Source organism: Rutidosis leptorrhynchoides, chromosome 10 (genome assembly GCF_046630445.1).
Source record: "Rutidosis leptorrhynchoides isolate AG116_Rl617_1_P2 chromosome 10, CSIRO_AGI_Rlap_v1, whole genome shotgun sequence".
Classification (NCBI taxonomy): Eukaryota; Viridiplantae; Streptophyta; class Magnoliopsida; order Asterales; family Asteraceae; genus Rutidosis; species Rutidosis leptorrhynchoides.
Genome location: NC_092342.1, coordinates 98498612 through 98515783, shown reverse-complemented (window position 1 = coordinate 98515783; position 17172 = coordinate 98498612). Strand labels below are relative to the sequence as shown.

At 31.3% G+C, this 17172-nt stretch overlaps 1 protein-coding gene across 1 annotated transcript; it reads right to left on the bottom strand.

Annotated features, from left to right (window-relative positions):
* Positions 1 to 263: 263 nt before the first annotated feature.
* Positions 264 to 10451, bottom strand: LOC139871840 (uncharacterized). Its single transcript, XM_071859586.1, has 14 exons — positions 9294 to 10451; positions 8939 to 9113; positions 8666 to 8778; positions 8064 to 8162; positions 7567 to 7636; positions 7164 to 7219; positions 4860 to 4910; positions 3795 to 3899; positions 3665 to 3709; positions 2938 to 3046; positions 2172 to 2374; positions 1870 to 1956; positions 768 to 1100; positions 264 to 343 (listed from the first exon to the last, which is right to left on the bottom strand). The coding sequence occupies exons 1-13, from the start codon at positions 10365 to 10367 to the stop codon at positions 927 to 929; spliced, it is 2361 nt and encodes a 786-aa protein (XP_071715687.1). The 5' UTR covers positions 10368 to 10451; the 3' UTR covers positions 264 to 343; positions 768 to 926.
* Between the last annotated feature and the right edge of the window lie 6721 nt (positions 10452 to 17172).

The window sequence follows — 17172 nt, the reverse complement described above, 5'->3', positions numbered from 1 at the left end:
TTGCCAAAGACATTATCTAACATTTGCAGAGAACACCCTAAACCAACCTTCCAATAAAAATCATAGACCCCAAAGAAGCCGATTCAAAATCATCGCCTAAAACATGCATGTTTTCACCGTATAGTAGACATCCCTCTGACCTACATTAAAATCCGTCCCAAACAAAGAATTCGAAGAAAAACCATTGCCAGCCAAAACCCGTCGTGTTCTCACCGTATAGTATACACCATTAATTTTTACCTGAGTTAACTATCCAAAATTTATTTGCTAGAAGATAGATTGAGATAAATAAATGTTATCATCATTCCAGGTTACAAGACAAACAAGTGACTATCCAAATTCACTTCATGCATAGCAGTGTTGTAAAAAACGGAAAAAACGGGGGTGTAGACGGATTTTGGAGTGGCCCGTCCCGTTTATACATAAAACGTTTGAAAAAACGGAAATCGGCCAAAAAACGGTCAAAAGACGGTCAAACACGGTCCGAGACGGGAAAAAACGGGTTTTTCTGATTTTTTTCAAGTTTTTTTTTTTTTTTATAAAAAAAAAATTAAACGTTGTGCTATTACTTAGGGTTTCTTTTTTTATGTTTGAAATGTTGAAGTATTTAAACATGTGTGAAATGCTTATGTTTGAAATAATGTAATTATATAACATTTTTATTTAAAAGTCAACGTTAGTCAACATCCGTCTAGACCTCCGTCTCGACCCCGTCTCGACCCTTTTAGGACCCGACCGTCTCGACCCCGTCTCACGTCTTTTGCAACCTTGATGCATAGTAATAGTAAGTTACACAAATGAAATAGATAATCTCTTTTATAACTTCAAGTCTGATCTACAAAATTTATCGCCATCTTCAACAAAATTAGAATCTCATTCACTTATTTGATTGATACAACAAGACAATGAAGACTTTATACACCTATCTATTCGTCATCCATGTTTAACCCACCAATCCGTTGTTTCCTTTTATTATCAAAAACAGCTTTAAACGATTCCCTTTCTGCACGGATCCGCTCTTGGAATACATTTTGACTTTTCGGTTCAACAAATTTCCTAGCTGGCTTTATGTACTCTTCTTCTGATAAGGGGTTTGATTTCTGTAACAAACACAAGTATTGATTAACTCAGAGCTAATACAAAATCAAGAGCACACTGACTCCTTCTAATGAAGACTACAATTCCTAAGCTAACACATTGTTTCATTATCAATCAAGTTTCATTATCAAACAAGAAGAAAATTCTTGAAATACCTGTTTAACAAGAAGACCATTTTGAAACAACTTGTTTCCGAACAAGAGTTTTTGCCAAAAAGTGAGAAGTTACGATTTCATTTTGTACATATGAAATATGAATTGCAATTACGACCTATATGTTGACGAGTTGATTTAGGTTATGTTTAATCTCTTAACTAATCAAACACTTAAATAAATATTGAAAACTTAGCTTAATTGGAAATTAGTCAAATGGTATGAACAGGTGAAATGTCACCTAAATTATCTTTTATACTTTGCATCTCCTAAAGCAATTCAAGAAATAATTAACCCTACTTTTAATTTAATATACTTTAAAAAATATATATATATATATATATATATATGTGGCACTGTAACTATCTATAGAAGTTAAAAACAGGGTGAAAAATATTGCTCATGCTCAACTTACATGGACTAGGTTTACTCTATCCCATTAATTACCCATATTGACCCAGTAACCCATCCTAGCCCACCCATTTTGCCACCTCTTAGCATATATCTGAATATAGAGATTTTTGCAAATTTTAAGGGTCCATTAGGACCTCGGGCCACTATGTAATAAGATAGAAAAAAGCATATAGAGACTCAAAATTTATTATTAAAGCTAGCTTACCAAATTATACCCTGAACCAGGGCCAATAACTAATGATCTTGTGTTTGTTTTTCTTGTTGCACTTATTGAGAAGCCAACATTTCCACCCTGAAAAAAAGTTTGAAGGTTGGTTAAGAATTACATAGGTGGGTAACAAGAAAGATTAGAATTAGATGTGGTAAATACAATTATTTATTATTTAGCCATTTTCGGTTAACTTTCTCAATGGGTCAAATAATCAGCCATACATATTGGGTACTAATTGGGTACTACTCTCATTAGCATAGATTACTCAGCCATACGTATTTGTTTTGTAAACATACCTGGTCACCCCATCGAACCGATTTACCTTCCTTGCTATATACTTTAACTAACCCTGAAAGAGCACTATTTTTTTTATTTCCTTCTGATTCCAAGGCTTCGGTTCCATCCAAATCATTTGACCATTTGCTTTTACTCAAATGGTTCACTTCTTCTGTTGGATGGTTATTGACAGGAAGCTCGGTATCCTTAACCAGACCTGCATCTGATCATGAAACAGACGTGAGACAACCACAACCGCCTTTTCACCACTCTTGAGTTATTTACTTTTGGTGTATCATCCAATTTGAGAAAAATATATATGTTAGAAAGAGTATACATGGCAAAAAGTGCCCACAAAGGCAAAGATTTGAAACGGATAATATTTAATACAAAGCAGGGTTCCCACAAGCACTTCAAGTCCACTTTAGTAAAAAAGGTTAATTAATGAGTTACATTTGATAACAACAAAATATTACACTAACAAACTCAATAGCTTAATGTATTTGAAACCATATGCAAAAGATATAAGCATGGGGTGACTTCAACCCATATGACCCGGACGGTATTTGAGCTCAACTAAACAAATGTAAACAAGACCCCAATTGACCCAATTAAATGAAATTGCCTTAAAATTCACCTCTCATAAAAGATTGCCATAAGATCCAATTTAACTAACTAAATTCAATATCAACATCTGTCACATTTAATATCTACGATATTTGTAAACCTATATGTAAATAATTTACGCAACCTGCAGAAAAACTATTACATGCCTATATAACATACCATTAGGTGTTAACTCATCCACTTGATCTTTGATATTTTCCTTGGGACTTTCAACATGGGGACCCTGCGACGCATCTAACTCATCGTCATCTTCCATATCCATGTCCACCTGTGAATCTCATCAAGGTTATATTCATATGGTATGACTTAACAAAAATCAGACAACATAATAATTTGCATCACTAAGTTAGGCAAAGGAAGGCTGTGTCTTTCTCATGCAATTCGAATCCACAGCCCATAAATTCATGTGATGTTAGACAAGTGGGGGATTAAATGCTCGGAGTACTCAATTGAAAAACATATTATTTTCGTATTTCCAATTTTCTTCTCTAGTAATATTGTGTGATCCAGCATTCATTCAATCTAAGTACATGAACTAAGCGGGGTGGGTAGAGATGGCAAGACCGACCCATTTACTTATAATTGGGATGACTAAGCTTATGTATTATCTCTAACTGGTAATGGGTAAACCAGTCACCCTATAAGAGTATTTCTAATTTATAGAATCTCCAAAATCATCCAAGACTTCAGAACATTATTGAAGTAATAAGGTTATCACATAATCATAGTTGACACACGAACTATTTATCAGACTAACCTGTAACTATTTTTGACCCGTTACCCAACCCGCCCATTTTTGCTACCTCTAGGCAAATGCACATGATGACATGCTTGAAAAGAATAGGAAATCAGCCAATCAAAGGGAAATTATGGCATCTGAGCATACCTCTTGAATGCCACTTTCATCAAAATCATCTCTGTGGAGTAACGACTGCAACCAAGGAAAGAGGAAACAATGTTAAAATGAGGTTTTCAAGAATTAACGATACTCTACCAAATGTTCTGATAATCCAAACCTTAATATCCATTCTTAAGTACATAGATGGAGCTTCTTCCCATTGTCCAGCCATCTTCTGTATATCATCTAGTGTAAAATTATGTACATTCCGAGCTGCGCAACCCTGAACATATCATCAATAGATGGTCAAAAAAACACTCATTTCACAACTATTAGATTTCAAAGTTTAATCAAGAGTTCCTAATGTACAGTATTTGGTGGAGGTAGCAAAATGAGGCAGGTCTAGGGTTGGCAATGGATTTCTAAATGGATGATAAGTGGATATGGATATGAATATGGATGATGTGAAAAAGTAGTGGTTCGGGTATAAATGATAATTTCTCATCCATTGATACATCCATTTACCACCCGAAATACATATAAATATATACATATTTACTTAAATATATGCGTTTACATTTACATATCCTTATATATGTACACTATAAACTATTAAAATGTTATTCAAAATATAGATTGTGTAGATACAACTATGTAAATAGTATTAAATTCGTATATTTTGCATATATTACATATCTTTGTTAAAAATACTTTAATAAATTTATTTCATAATAAGAATAATTTTAGAAAAACTTAACATCCAACGGATTATCCGTTTACCCGCTTCATCTAACGGATATGGATATGGATGAATTATATTATATTTAAATTGATATGGATATGGATATCAATTTTAAAAATTAAATGGATGGATATGGATATGGATATGGATATGGATATAGATATGGATATGGATATGGATATGGATATGGGCTCATCCAATCCATATCCAATCCAATGCCATCACGCGTCATGTAAGAGGTCAAATGAATAGTTTTTTGTAACAGGTCCAGTCAGGTTGGTTGAACCAACACATTTCGTCCAAATGATTTTACAATTTCAATAAAAATCTACTCCCTGTCCTTATTTGATTGTACACTACAAATATGCAGACAATTTAAGACACGTACAATGATTACATTGTTGACTAATAAAATTTCATATTTCTCCACTGAAACACATTATGATTGGTTGAAATCTAAAATAAGACAATTATTTTGAAACTAGAAAGGCTTATACTCACCGCTGGATCCTTGTATGCAGCATCCACTATGTATACTTCATACCCCGATCTCTACAAGAAAAGCAGGAAATGAATGACGGAACAATAATTATGCTTATAATGAATCTACAATGATGATAAATTTATGCCACAAACTGCATCCAATGCAATGGCGCCAACTCATGGCATAAAAAATCAGTGTTAGGCTTTCTAAGTAAATAAGACTTAAGAACGTTATATCAGTTTAGGGCATCCACATTTTAAGCTTCTGATAAGATTTTCAAATCAGAATGACAAGAAATTCTGGAAGAAGTATCAACAGAGTACAGTAAGATATAGAGAGTGACCTTCATGTCAAGTTATAGGTTTACAATTCCAAATCGGAACCCTATAATATTATATTATTTGTTACTATTATTATTACATATAAAAGAGGGTCCAGCCAACGTACATAACTCAATTTAAGATATACGGAGTATCAGTTAAACAACTTTTGACTTGGCTAGATTTTTTACCATGGTAAAGAAAAATAGCTCACACATATTAAGGAAATATTAGTTTACTTGTATCAACTTGTCACTTTGTACCATAAAACAACCATTGTACTTTGCTATCTTTTCGTGAAAATGAAAATGCACGGTATTAAAAAGTAAAACGCTTTAAAGCCAATTTCAATTATAAGCAAGTACCCATGGAGTATCAACGAAGAACTTTAGCAGACATAGTAAACATACATGAGATCGAAATCAATTTCATATTAAATATAGGCCACTGTCACGATTAGCACAGATTCCAAAACAGAACAAATACAGTGAACATGATTGTTACTGCATTTACTGACAATCTGCATTTACTGACAATCCACAATCACCAGATCCTCCTAATTTAGTTGAGAGAGGTTTAATTTAACATAAGAAAAACACAACTCCACAAGCTAAAATTCGTGTGTTTTAAGAAATATTTGTAGGCCAACCAAATTCCTGAGGTGGATGGTACAGTCCGATACATATTTATTGCAAAATATAAAGAGTAAGCTTTGAGGAAATGATAAGTACATAAAGCCAACTATACATATCACAAGTCTACTACCAAAAAGGAGAAAGATTAATGGTAATGACAAATTTCGAAATATTGCATGCAAAAGCCAAAGGTATTTCTATATGAGGTACACAATATGTTAAATCATTGATATTGTAATGCAGCTGAAAACAACAGGAAATAAAAAGGAAATGTGTGATGATAGATTATAAGACTAAACCAGCCCACAACAAACCTCTGCTACCTACCTGAGTGCCTTCTACCACAAATATAGAACAATTAAATTATATAATGCATAAGCAAAGAGTACAAATTTCCAGTATACTTGGCTTGCATTTGGCTCATATCAACTAGTGCTGGCAATCGGATAGACATTTTATAGATGTATTTAAAATATTGATAGAAACTTAAACGATTCTAATTCATGGCAGATAAGATACATAAGGATAATAATCAGATTTTATGAGAACTCCAAAACTTCAGTGATACATTATGTTGTACTAGAGGTGACAAAATGGCTGGGTTAGATCAGATTACATAATGGTCAAAAAGGGTGACTTTTAGTACGGGTAAGGTTGACCCAAATCAATTTGTCAATAAATTTTTGAACATTAATGTGATAAATGTAAACAAGTAAACGAATAAGGATTTCCTTATTCAGGCTATCTATCCTAGGAGGAGAGTATTTTTACTCTACGCAGCCAAACCGTTTTATCCCATGGCGGTTTCCGACTCTTTCCCTACCCACACCAAGATATGTTGCTAGGTTGAACTTCAGACCTGGTCTTGTGAGGATATCAGGACCCGAACAACTGGGCTATCTTGGAATGGTTTGATGTAATAGATATGATTTAAAAAATAATGTAATTTCTTGGAAAAAGCATATTCACATTGACACTATAATTACTAACCATTCTCCCCATGTAGAAAAGTTACGAGTACGACACAAGCTTGTCACTTAGCATGACAAAATATTATACATATAAGGTGAAATATTAAGGATTCTCTAACTCCAAAATGATTAACATATTATATAATACAATTTTAATAAGGATTCTCTAATGACTCCAAAATGAATCCCATCATGTATTTTCCAAATAATTATAAAGATAATAACTTTGTTACTTCAACAACTTATGCTATCACTACCATGATCAAACAAACCTCACTTAAATTACAACTACTCATGTTTTATTATACCAAACAGGAACAAAGTAGACCGACTAGATTAGAGAGAAAAGGTAACCATTAGTACAGATTGTGAAAATAAGAGAGTTGAGGGTATACCTTAGCAGTTGCCCAAAACTGAGCAAAATCGGCTACCCGCAGATTGCGGTCATCCACTAAGACGAGGCACACATACCAGCAACAACAAATAAGTCAATTTGCTCAACAGAACTGATGCATCCCCATTCTTTTCATTTATTAAATCATATGTAAGTAATAAAAGCTAATATTCTAGAATGTGATCACCAACTCTAAACATCTAGCAGTTAATTTAAACCATATAAAACTTTATAGCAGTATAACACTAAAGACAAGCGCTTTGATGGAACGGGGTGACAGAAGAATAGTACTCACAAATCACAAAGCTACATGATTAATATCAGATCAGAAGGTATACGATAAAGAAAGAGTAAAAACCAATATATAGTTAATGCCTGCCATTTCTGACCCAGATAAACCATACCAATTATGAAGGAGTAAACCCCCTCATCAAGGGTCTTTTTAAATGCCTTCAGCATGCTTGCTCGATAAGCCTAAACAAATACACAAATGCTAAGGTCAGAATAATATATAACATATAATATAATATAATATATAGTTAGGAACAAAAATACTAAACTAACTTCGGATAAAGCAAACATCATATCACATTCTGAAACCATAAATATATACTTTTAACATTTTACATTTTTTAATTTACATTTAAGTCAACAATAGCTTGTTTATACCATCAAAATTTATCATTATATAGAATTAAAAAAAAAAAAAAAAAAAAAAAAGGTAAAAAAAGCAAATTTCTTTAAACATCAAATTAAAATCAAATTGTTCCCAGCTCAAGTCCTTAAACATCTCCGTGACATTTGAAATTGCACAACTTAACTTAGATATAAGCCAAGCAAAAAATTGACATTAACAAGAAACTGTTAATATTTAGTCATTCATAAACAAAAACTTGAATACCTCCTCCATTTCAGGTTCATAACAATACTCCATCACCTTCTTCATTACTTGTCTCTTGCCTCGTGTCCCGGACGACTTTGACAGCTCAGAATCTTCAGCCTATAAATATTGAACAGATAGAATATTTGATATCAGAGTTTCTACTAACTAAAGTTGTTGGATTTAATCATTAAAGTACGTAGATAAATAGAACATACTAGCACAAAAAGATAATACTAAACTGCAGCATCTTAGAACTAAAGGTGGCAAGATGAGGAGGTTTCGTAACAGGTCAAAGTGTGCCCAGCGTTTAGTAGCCCGGGTTGGTTGACCAGCCCATTTTGAACTTTGTAATAACTTATGTATTGAACATTGACCTATTGACCTATATATTACTAAAAGAATTATATAACTATGTTTCTTTCAACAAAATCATTTAGAACATTTAAAGCATTTGAATACATGTTAACCGACTTTGATATAACATGTATCACTTTTAGCTAATTTTGTATGCCTTATCCATTAGACATGTTAACAGAAAATACAGCCATAAAACCCGTTTCCATTATAAGTAGTCGCAATCGTCACCTATATAATAAAGGTTAAAGAAGCACATTTCAGACCTTTTCAACTTCTGTTATGAAGTACTCATCCATGGAATGAATCCGAGGTGCTTCCCCACCATTTTCAACCTCAATATCACGCAAAAACTTTGCCAAGTAGCTCTTTCCACTTCCTGTAAATATTGATGTAAGCTGTTACCTTTTTATTGCCAAATATCTTGTATGCAATCATTAACATACGTAATAGTGATACACAAAGGAAATCGATTGTCGTTTATTGATGTTCGCACATAGCAGAACAGAAGTATGCAATGATTAACACAAGTAAATTACCTGGAAGGCCTCGTAAAATTATCACTAAATGATCTGGACGAGATGCTCTGTGTGGATGCTTAAATATGTGAGAAGCATCAATAATATTTGGCTTATCTGAAGGTAAAGGCCGCAATGGAAATAATTGTACATCTCTGACATGTTTATCAGATGAAGTTTGTCGTGCTTGAAATTCCTATCATCAGAAGTTAAAACTAGTATATTACATGTGAAAATAGAAGGAATAAATTTCATGCAAACTATGATTCATAAATACCAGATGATTGATTATTACCCCTTCTATGAGAAGGAATGGCATTCAATTCTGATTATTTTTAATATGTAATCCACAATAAGAAAAAAATTTAAGTCATACCTCAGTTGAAGAAACAGTCGAAGCATGGTGACCTGCATTATTAGTATAATAACTTTGTCCAGATGAGTGATTTTCAAGAATTGCAGAACGAGCCGAAACCATGGATGCTTTTTTTGCTGGTGGCTCAAAAAAATGGTTATGTGGTTGGTCTATTGGTAATGGCGGCGGAGGGTGAGGTGGAGGTGAAGTGGGAAGAGGAGGTTGACCGTGGTAAACTTGAGGACCGAAAGAATTAGGTGTATAATGACCTTTCGACTCCGACCAACTATAGGGTGCATGAGAAGCATGGTGAAGAGCCTCAACATGTTGATTAACATCCCGTGAAGGCAAAAGCTTATGATTTGACTGTAAATGGTGCTGCATTGAATCAACAGGTAGTGGTGGCATTGTAAACCGCCTATCGGGTTCACTACTATGCCTACTATAACCCAACGAACCAGGCAAAAAGCTCTCATCTTTATGATCATAAATCACATTATTATTATTATTATTGCCATACAATGCTCCATGATCACTCATTTCACGTCTCCGTTTCAATCCAATCTCATCCCTAACTTCGCCAAATCTCTCGTGTCCGGTCCCTACCGTCCCTACTTTAGCAGTACTACCATGATCATGAATCAACTTCAATATTCTATCATTATCAGATGGAAGCCTAGATGTATCCCTAATATTATTGTTATTATTCTTGTCAAAGTTATCAACTTTTAATCTTTTAACTCCACTATTATCATCATATGCATAACTAGGGTTAGGGTTTGTAGGATACACAGGTCGATTGGTATCATAATTAGGGTTGTAACTGAAATCGGAGTTGTTACAAGGCAATGAATACTGAGAATAGGTTGGCGGCGGTGGTGGTGGTGGTGGTGGTTGGTGATTAGAATAATAATTGTGGTTTTGTGGTGGTGGTGGTGGTTGTGAGTAATGAAAATTAGGGTTTTGGATGAAAGGGGGAGGTGGAGGGCAGAATGGGAAGTGGGAAAATGAACAAATTGGGCAGATGTTGTTACCTGGTGGTGGTGGTGGTGTTATTGGTGGCTGAAACGGAGGCGGACGCCATGAATGATCCATCGGAATCGGAATTTGTGATTATGAAGGTAACGATCGATCAACGAGATTATAGTTATTGGGTTTCCGATGAACTTTGGAAAAGGGTCGTGTTGATTGGCGAGGATTATGAAGATGCTAATTTATTTATAATCTAATCTAATTAAAATATTAATAATAATAATTGTGTAATTATTAATTTAATTTCCTTTTTATTGTTGTATATGTTCTTTCAAAACGTGTAGATCGGCAGTGTAGGCAAATTCTTTGCTGTCTTTAGCAACCCATCAAACTCACCTCATAAGAGTCGGATGCCTGTAAATCATCTACACTAAGGAATCACATGTGTGACTGGCAAGAGTCTAGCCCGAAGGCATCCTCCAAGGGCACGTGATAGACCTAACGTATAAGGGGATCAGCATATGCACAAGGCACGTTGATGCAGCGCCACGAAGGCATACCGAGAGTCAAAGGTAAATCATGATCCCCGGGACTCGAACTTGCACTTGTTATTCTTTCAAGTTTCCACACATGGGGCCCCAGCTTCATAGGGACGGGTACCGTTGGACCACATGGTGGTTGGTTACTGAAGCGACACGTCCTAATCCATAAGGACGAATACAATAACATATGGTTCCATTGCGAGGTATTTGACCTCTATATGATACATTTTACAAACATTGCATTCGTTTTTAAAAGACAAACTTTCATTACAACGAAAGTTGACAGATATGCATACCATTTCACAATATATCCAAACTATGAATGACTTAATTTGTCATTTACTTAATAATAATCTTTTTGAACTCGATCGACTCGAATGCGACGTCTTTTGAAATATGTCATGAATGACTCCAAGTAATATCTTTAAAATGAGCAAATGCACAGCGGAAGATTTCTTTAATACCTGAGAATAAACATGCTTACAAGTGTCAACCAAAAGGTTGGTGAGTTCATTAGTTTAAAATAATCATTCATTTCCATAATTTTAATAGACCACAAGATTTCATTTTTTCATAAATATACATCTCATATCAGGCATTTCGCAAACTGCATAGAGATAAAAATCATTCATATGGTGAACGCTTGATAACCGAACTAACAGGATGCATATAGAATATCCCCATCATTTCGGGACTCTTATCGGATATGATAAATCGAAGTACTAAAACATTCGTAACCCGAATGGGACTTGTCAAGGTCCATAAATCTATTTTTAAGATTCGCGTCAATTAGGGGTCATTTCCCTAATTCTTAGGCTACCAAACTAAAAAGTGGCATATTCGATCCGATAATCCAACCATAGAATGTAGTTTCGATTACTTGTGTCTCTTTCGTAAAACATTTATAAAAGCAGCGCATGTATTCTCAGTCCCAAAAATATATATTGCAAAAACATTTAAAAGGGAGCAAATGAAAACTCACGATACGATATTTTGTAGTAAAAATATGCATACGACGGAACTGAACAATGCAGGGTTGGCCTCAGATTCACGAACCTATATCAATTATATATATTAACACATATAATAATATTTAAACAAGTTTATATATTAATATTAATATACTTGTTATATTAATAATTCATATATTATTTATTATAATTATTACATATTAATGTTTAGAATATTCTGTAATGTATAATATTTTTATATTTTGTGTATCACTTAATTTTTATTATATAAAAGTAACATTTTGTTTAAGAATATAAAAGTATGTAATGTTAGTATAGATATGTAATAAATATATTTTATATAAATAATATTGTTGTAATAATATTAATAATGGTAGTAATAATAATGATTTTAATAAGTATGATAGTTTTAATAACAATAATAATCTTAATAAAAATGATAATTTTAATAATAATAATAATAATAAAAATAATAACAATAATAATAATAATAATAATAATAATAATAATAATTAATAATAATAATAATAATAATAATAATAATAATAATAATAATAATAATAATAAGAATAATAATAAGAATAATAATAAATAAACTACCTTTAAAAGCTTTTCCTAAAAAGAATGCCTCAGACCAAGCTCGAACCCAAGACCTCTCACTAAACCAAACACCCTGAACCAACACTCTGTCTACTTCATTTCTAATTTATCTCGCATACTTAATTTATTTAACCCGGAATTTTGTGTTTCCTTATTTTTCTTAAAATAAAACCCAATTATTCAGATGATCCAAAAAAAGAAGTCCATAAAAGAAATAGTTCGGCCCAAGTCTAGTAACAAGTTCACGGCCCAACTTCTAAAATAAGTTAACGGCCCAATTTATAAACCCTGTAACAATCGACATCTCACTGTATCATCATCAAAGCATTCCATTATCATCTTCATCTATCATAATCATTATCATCCATCATCATCAAACCTTTCGCTGATCAGAAACAGTAGAAAGACGCAGCAGTAGCAACAACAACAGTGACGAGAGGGAAGAAGAACGATAGTGGTGATAATTGTTTTGGTGCTCGCCACAGAAAAAGAGAAACACGAAGTGGTCTTAAGTTGGTGATTGTAGTAGAAGAGTGGTGGGTTTGTCTCGGTTTATTGACAGGAACATAAACATAACAATAGCTTCCAATACTTAAATCTAAAGCGGGTGTGATCGATGGTTGTGGTAACAGGTTCGAATGATAGAGATGGTGTTTGGGTCTCGGTCTGATGCATCAAAAACACGAGCTATTTAGTAGCAGTTAACCATGACTATAACCTTTTGATGATAGGTGTTTTCAACGGGTTTTAATGGTTTGTGGGTTTCGTAAAAAAAAAATAGAAAGAGGAACTGCAATTGCAGTGGGTTAACGGAGGAACCACACAAGTGGTGATACAGCCCAATTTTTGTTATCCAGTCCAGATCGCTTCGCCCCAATGAATTTGTTTAATGAACTCAAGGTCACGGCCCAACAACAGCCCGATCCAAGAACAGCTAGTTGACTGAACGGAGCAGAAACAGTTAACTAAAAAAATGATAATGGTGATGGTACGGTGGTGCTGTAAAACAGAAACGTGCAAGACAGAAACGTAAGTGAGAGAGAAGGATTGTTTAGTGGTTTTTCAAAAATGGTTTAATGATTGCTATTCTGTCAGACAGAAACAATCAGTAGGGAAATAATGATCATGGTGGTGATGGTTAGTGATCAAGGTTGAAGATAGTTGTGGTTTTTGAATGCCATATATGTATAAATATATTATATATATATAGTGGATATATAATATATAATCTCTGTGAGTGGAGAATGAAAAGAAACTATCACAGTAATAAGATGAAAATATCAGGAATCAAAACGTGTGAAATGAATAGTTAACCATCATTCATTTGTTTCTTCTACCGACAGTTTATCCTGGATGGTTATAACGTGTCCATTGCTAAACAGTTAACGTATAAAAGTGTTCCTAAAAATCCCAAATTTTTAGTTTAAATATATTTAATTATTTCAGTCATTTACTGTTTAAAACCTGATCAAAAAGGTTCGTTAATTATTTGTTTTCTGTTCCAATTAATATGTACGGAGTACTAAAATTTAAACTAAAAAGGTAAAAAATTTTTAACAAATCTAAAATCTTCGTAATCAATTTACACTCCAACTTTTATTTTAATCCTTCATAAACTCATGTTAAATCTATATGAACGCTAACGAAGAGTCAACCGAGTAATACAAATTTTGACAAATTAAGCTCGAAATCATTTATTTTTAATATACTCTCTATATATATATAAATAGTTTTTAATAGCAAGTTTTACTACATAAATATATTATATATTTTTAAACAAACAGATTTAATATAATTTTATATATTTACAAGTAATATTTATACACATATTTATATATATATACATATATATATATATGTATATACACATACACATATATATATACATATATATATATACATATATATACATATATATATATATACATATATATATATACATATATATATATATATATATATACATATATATATATGTATACATATATATATACATACATATATATATATATATATATATATATATATATATATATATATATATATATATATATTATAATAGTTTTCATTACATCGCATATTATTTTACATATTTATTTCCAATAATTTAATCATATATTATTTCAAATAATATTTCAAATTAATATATATATATATATATATATATATATATATATATATACACACACAAATAGTTGTTCGTGAATCGTCGGGAATGGTCGAAGGGTAATTGCATATATGAAAACAGTTCAAAATTTTTGAGACTCAACCTAACAGATTTCGTTTATCGTGTCAAAAATATTAAATCGTATCGAGAGTTTGATTTAAAATTTAGTCGAAATTTTCCGGGTCATCACAGTACCTACCCGTTAAAGAGATTTCGTCCCAAAATTTGAGTGGAGTTATCATGGTCGACAATAAGGATGTTTTCATGACGAATATGAGTTGATAAATAGAGTTTTATCATCATTGAGTAATATGGATAAAACAATTAGATTTTGTGAAGAGTACGAGTGAAGCTATCACAAAAGAGTGAAATGAGAAAAGTAAAATTTCATCATATATTTTGACGTAGATTGAAAGGACCCGTTCATATACATTATAAACGATTCACAATAGTTGACTACATTGCGAGGTATTTGACCTCTATATGATACATTTTACAAACATTGCATTCGTTTTTAAAAGACAAACTTTCTTTACATCGAAAATTGACAGGCATGCATACCATTTCATAATATCCACTATCCAACTATAAATTGATTTAATAATAATCTTTGATGAACTCAATGACTCGAATGCAACGTTCTTCAAAATATGCTATGAAAGACTCCAAGTAATATCTTTAAAATGAGCAAATGCACAGCGGAAGATTTCTTTAACACCTGAGAATAAACATGCTTTAAAGTGTCAACCAAAAGGTTGGTGAGTTCATTAGTTTATCATAATCATTTATTTCCATCATTTTAATAGACCACAAGAATTTCATTTTCAGTTCTCATAAATATACGTCCCATGCATAGAGACAAAAATAATCATTCATATGGTGAACACCTGGTAACCGACATTAACTAGATACATATAAGAATATCCCCTATCATTCCGGGATCCTCCTTCGGACATGATATAAATTTCGAAGTACTAAAGCATCGGTACTTTGGATGGGGTTTGTTAGGCCCAATAGATCTATCTTTAGGATTCGCGTCAATTAGGGTGTCTGTTCCCTAATTCTTAGATTACCAGACTTAATAAAAAGGGGCATATTCGATTTCGATAATTCAACCATAGAATGTAGTTTCAATTACTTGTGTCTATTTTGTCAAACATTTATAAAAGCGCATGTATTCTCAGTCCCAAAAATATAAAGGGTAAAAAGGTAAATGAAACTCACCATACTGTATTTCGTAGTAAAAATACATATAACGTCATTGAACAAGTGCAAGGTTGGCCTCGGATTCACGAACCTAAATTAATTATATATATTTATATGTTGGTCAATATTTGTCTAAAAAATTAGGTCAAGTCATAGTGTACCACAATCCTAATGCTCGAGACTAATATGCAAAAGTCAACAAAAGTAAATTTGACTCAAAATAATTTCTAAAAATCTATACATGATTAATATATAGTTTAAATATCGTCGTTTTATATTTTTAAATATTTTAAAAAGATTTATTAGAGTAAATAATATAATTTATTTATTAATAAATAAAATTTTATATTAAATTTATATAATAAAATATACTTTTATATATATTAAGTAATAAAATTTATAGGGTTCATTTAATATCATAAAGATAATATGATAGGTATTATTAAAGTAAGTTATTACACGTAGTAAAATATGTTTGTATCACATATTTATTTTATAAAATAATATCTATAATGATAGTAAGTAAAAGTTGTATTATTTTGTAATAATAATTATTATTATAAAAATATCAATATTTATAATTACTAAGATGAAATTATGATAAAACGATAATTCTAATTATGATAACTTTAATATTTACGATAATTTTTAATATTATCTTTAAAATAATAATTATATTTAAAATAATAATAATAATGATATTTTATAGTAACAATGACATTTCTATTAAAATGATAATTTTTGTTAAAATGATAGTTTTAATACTAACGATACTTTTAATAATAATAGTAATGATAAAAATAATAAGAACGATAATTTTATCTAAATTAATATCTTATAATATTTTAATTTCATCATGATACTCTTACTCATTATTTCCTAATCGTTTCGTTTAATAGCTTTTAATCGTCTTTTATATCGTGTTCATAATAATGATAATAATAGTAATCAAAATATTTAGGTGTTACAATTATTTGTTTTAATTACACTAATATTAATAATGATAGTTACTATAATATTATTAACGATAATACTAATAATTATCTTAATGATAATATAGTAATAATAATAATAATAACAATAACAATAACCATTTTTAAATAATGATATATATATATTAATAATGATAATAATAATACTAATACTAATAATAATAATAATAATAATAATGATAATTGGATAATAATAATAATAATACTAATTATAACTTTAACGATAATAACGATAGTAATAAAAAAACAATTTTTAATGATAAATCCCTTTTATTGATAAAGATAATAATAATGATAATAATAAGATAAAACTAGAACGACGATAAAAACGACGATAATAATAATCATTTTTAATAAAAATATCGAAAATTCAATTGATTATAACTTCTAATCTGTTCATCGAAACCATTCGATATCTAAAGGAAAAGTTCTTAATTTTTCGCTAGCTTT

Excerpts from the sequence above, each read along its gene's own strand:
- LOC139871840 (XM_071859586.1), bottom strand. The coding sequence starts at position 10,367 with ATGGATCATTCATGGCGTCCGCCTCCGTTTCAGCCACCAATAACACCA. Across the intron at positions 1,957-2,171 it reads CGGTTCGATGGGGTGACCAG|GGTGGAAATGTTGGCTTCTC; the intron begins GTATGTTTACAA and ends ACTTTTTTTCAG. Across the intron at positions 1,101-1,869 it reads CTGGTTCAGGGTATAATTTG|AAATCAAACCCCTTATCAGA; the intron begins GTAAGCTAGCTT and ends TGTTTGTTACAG.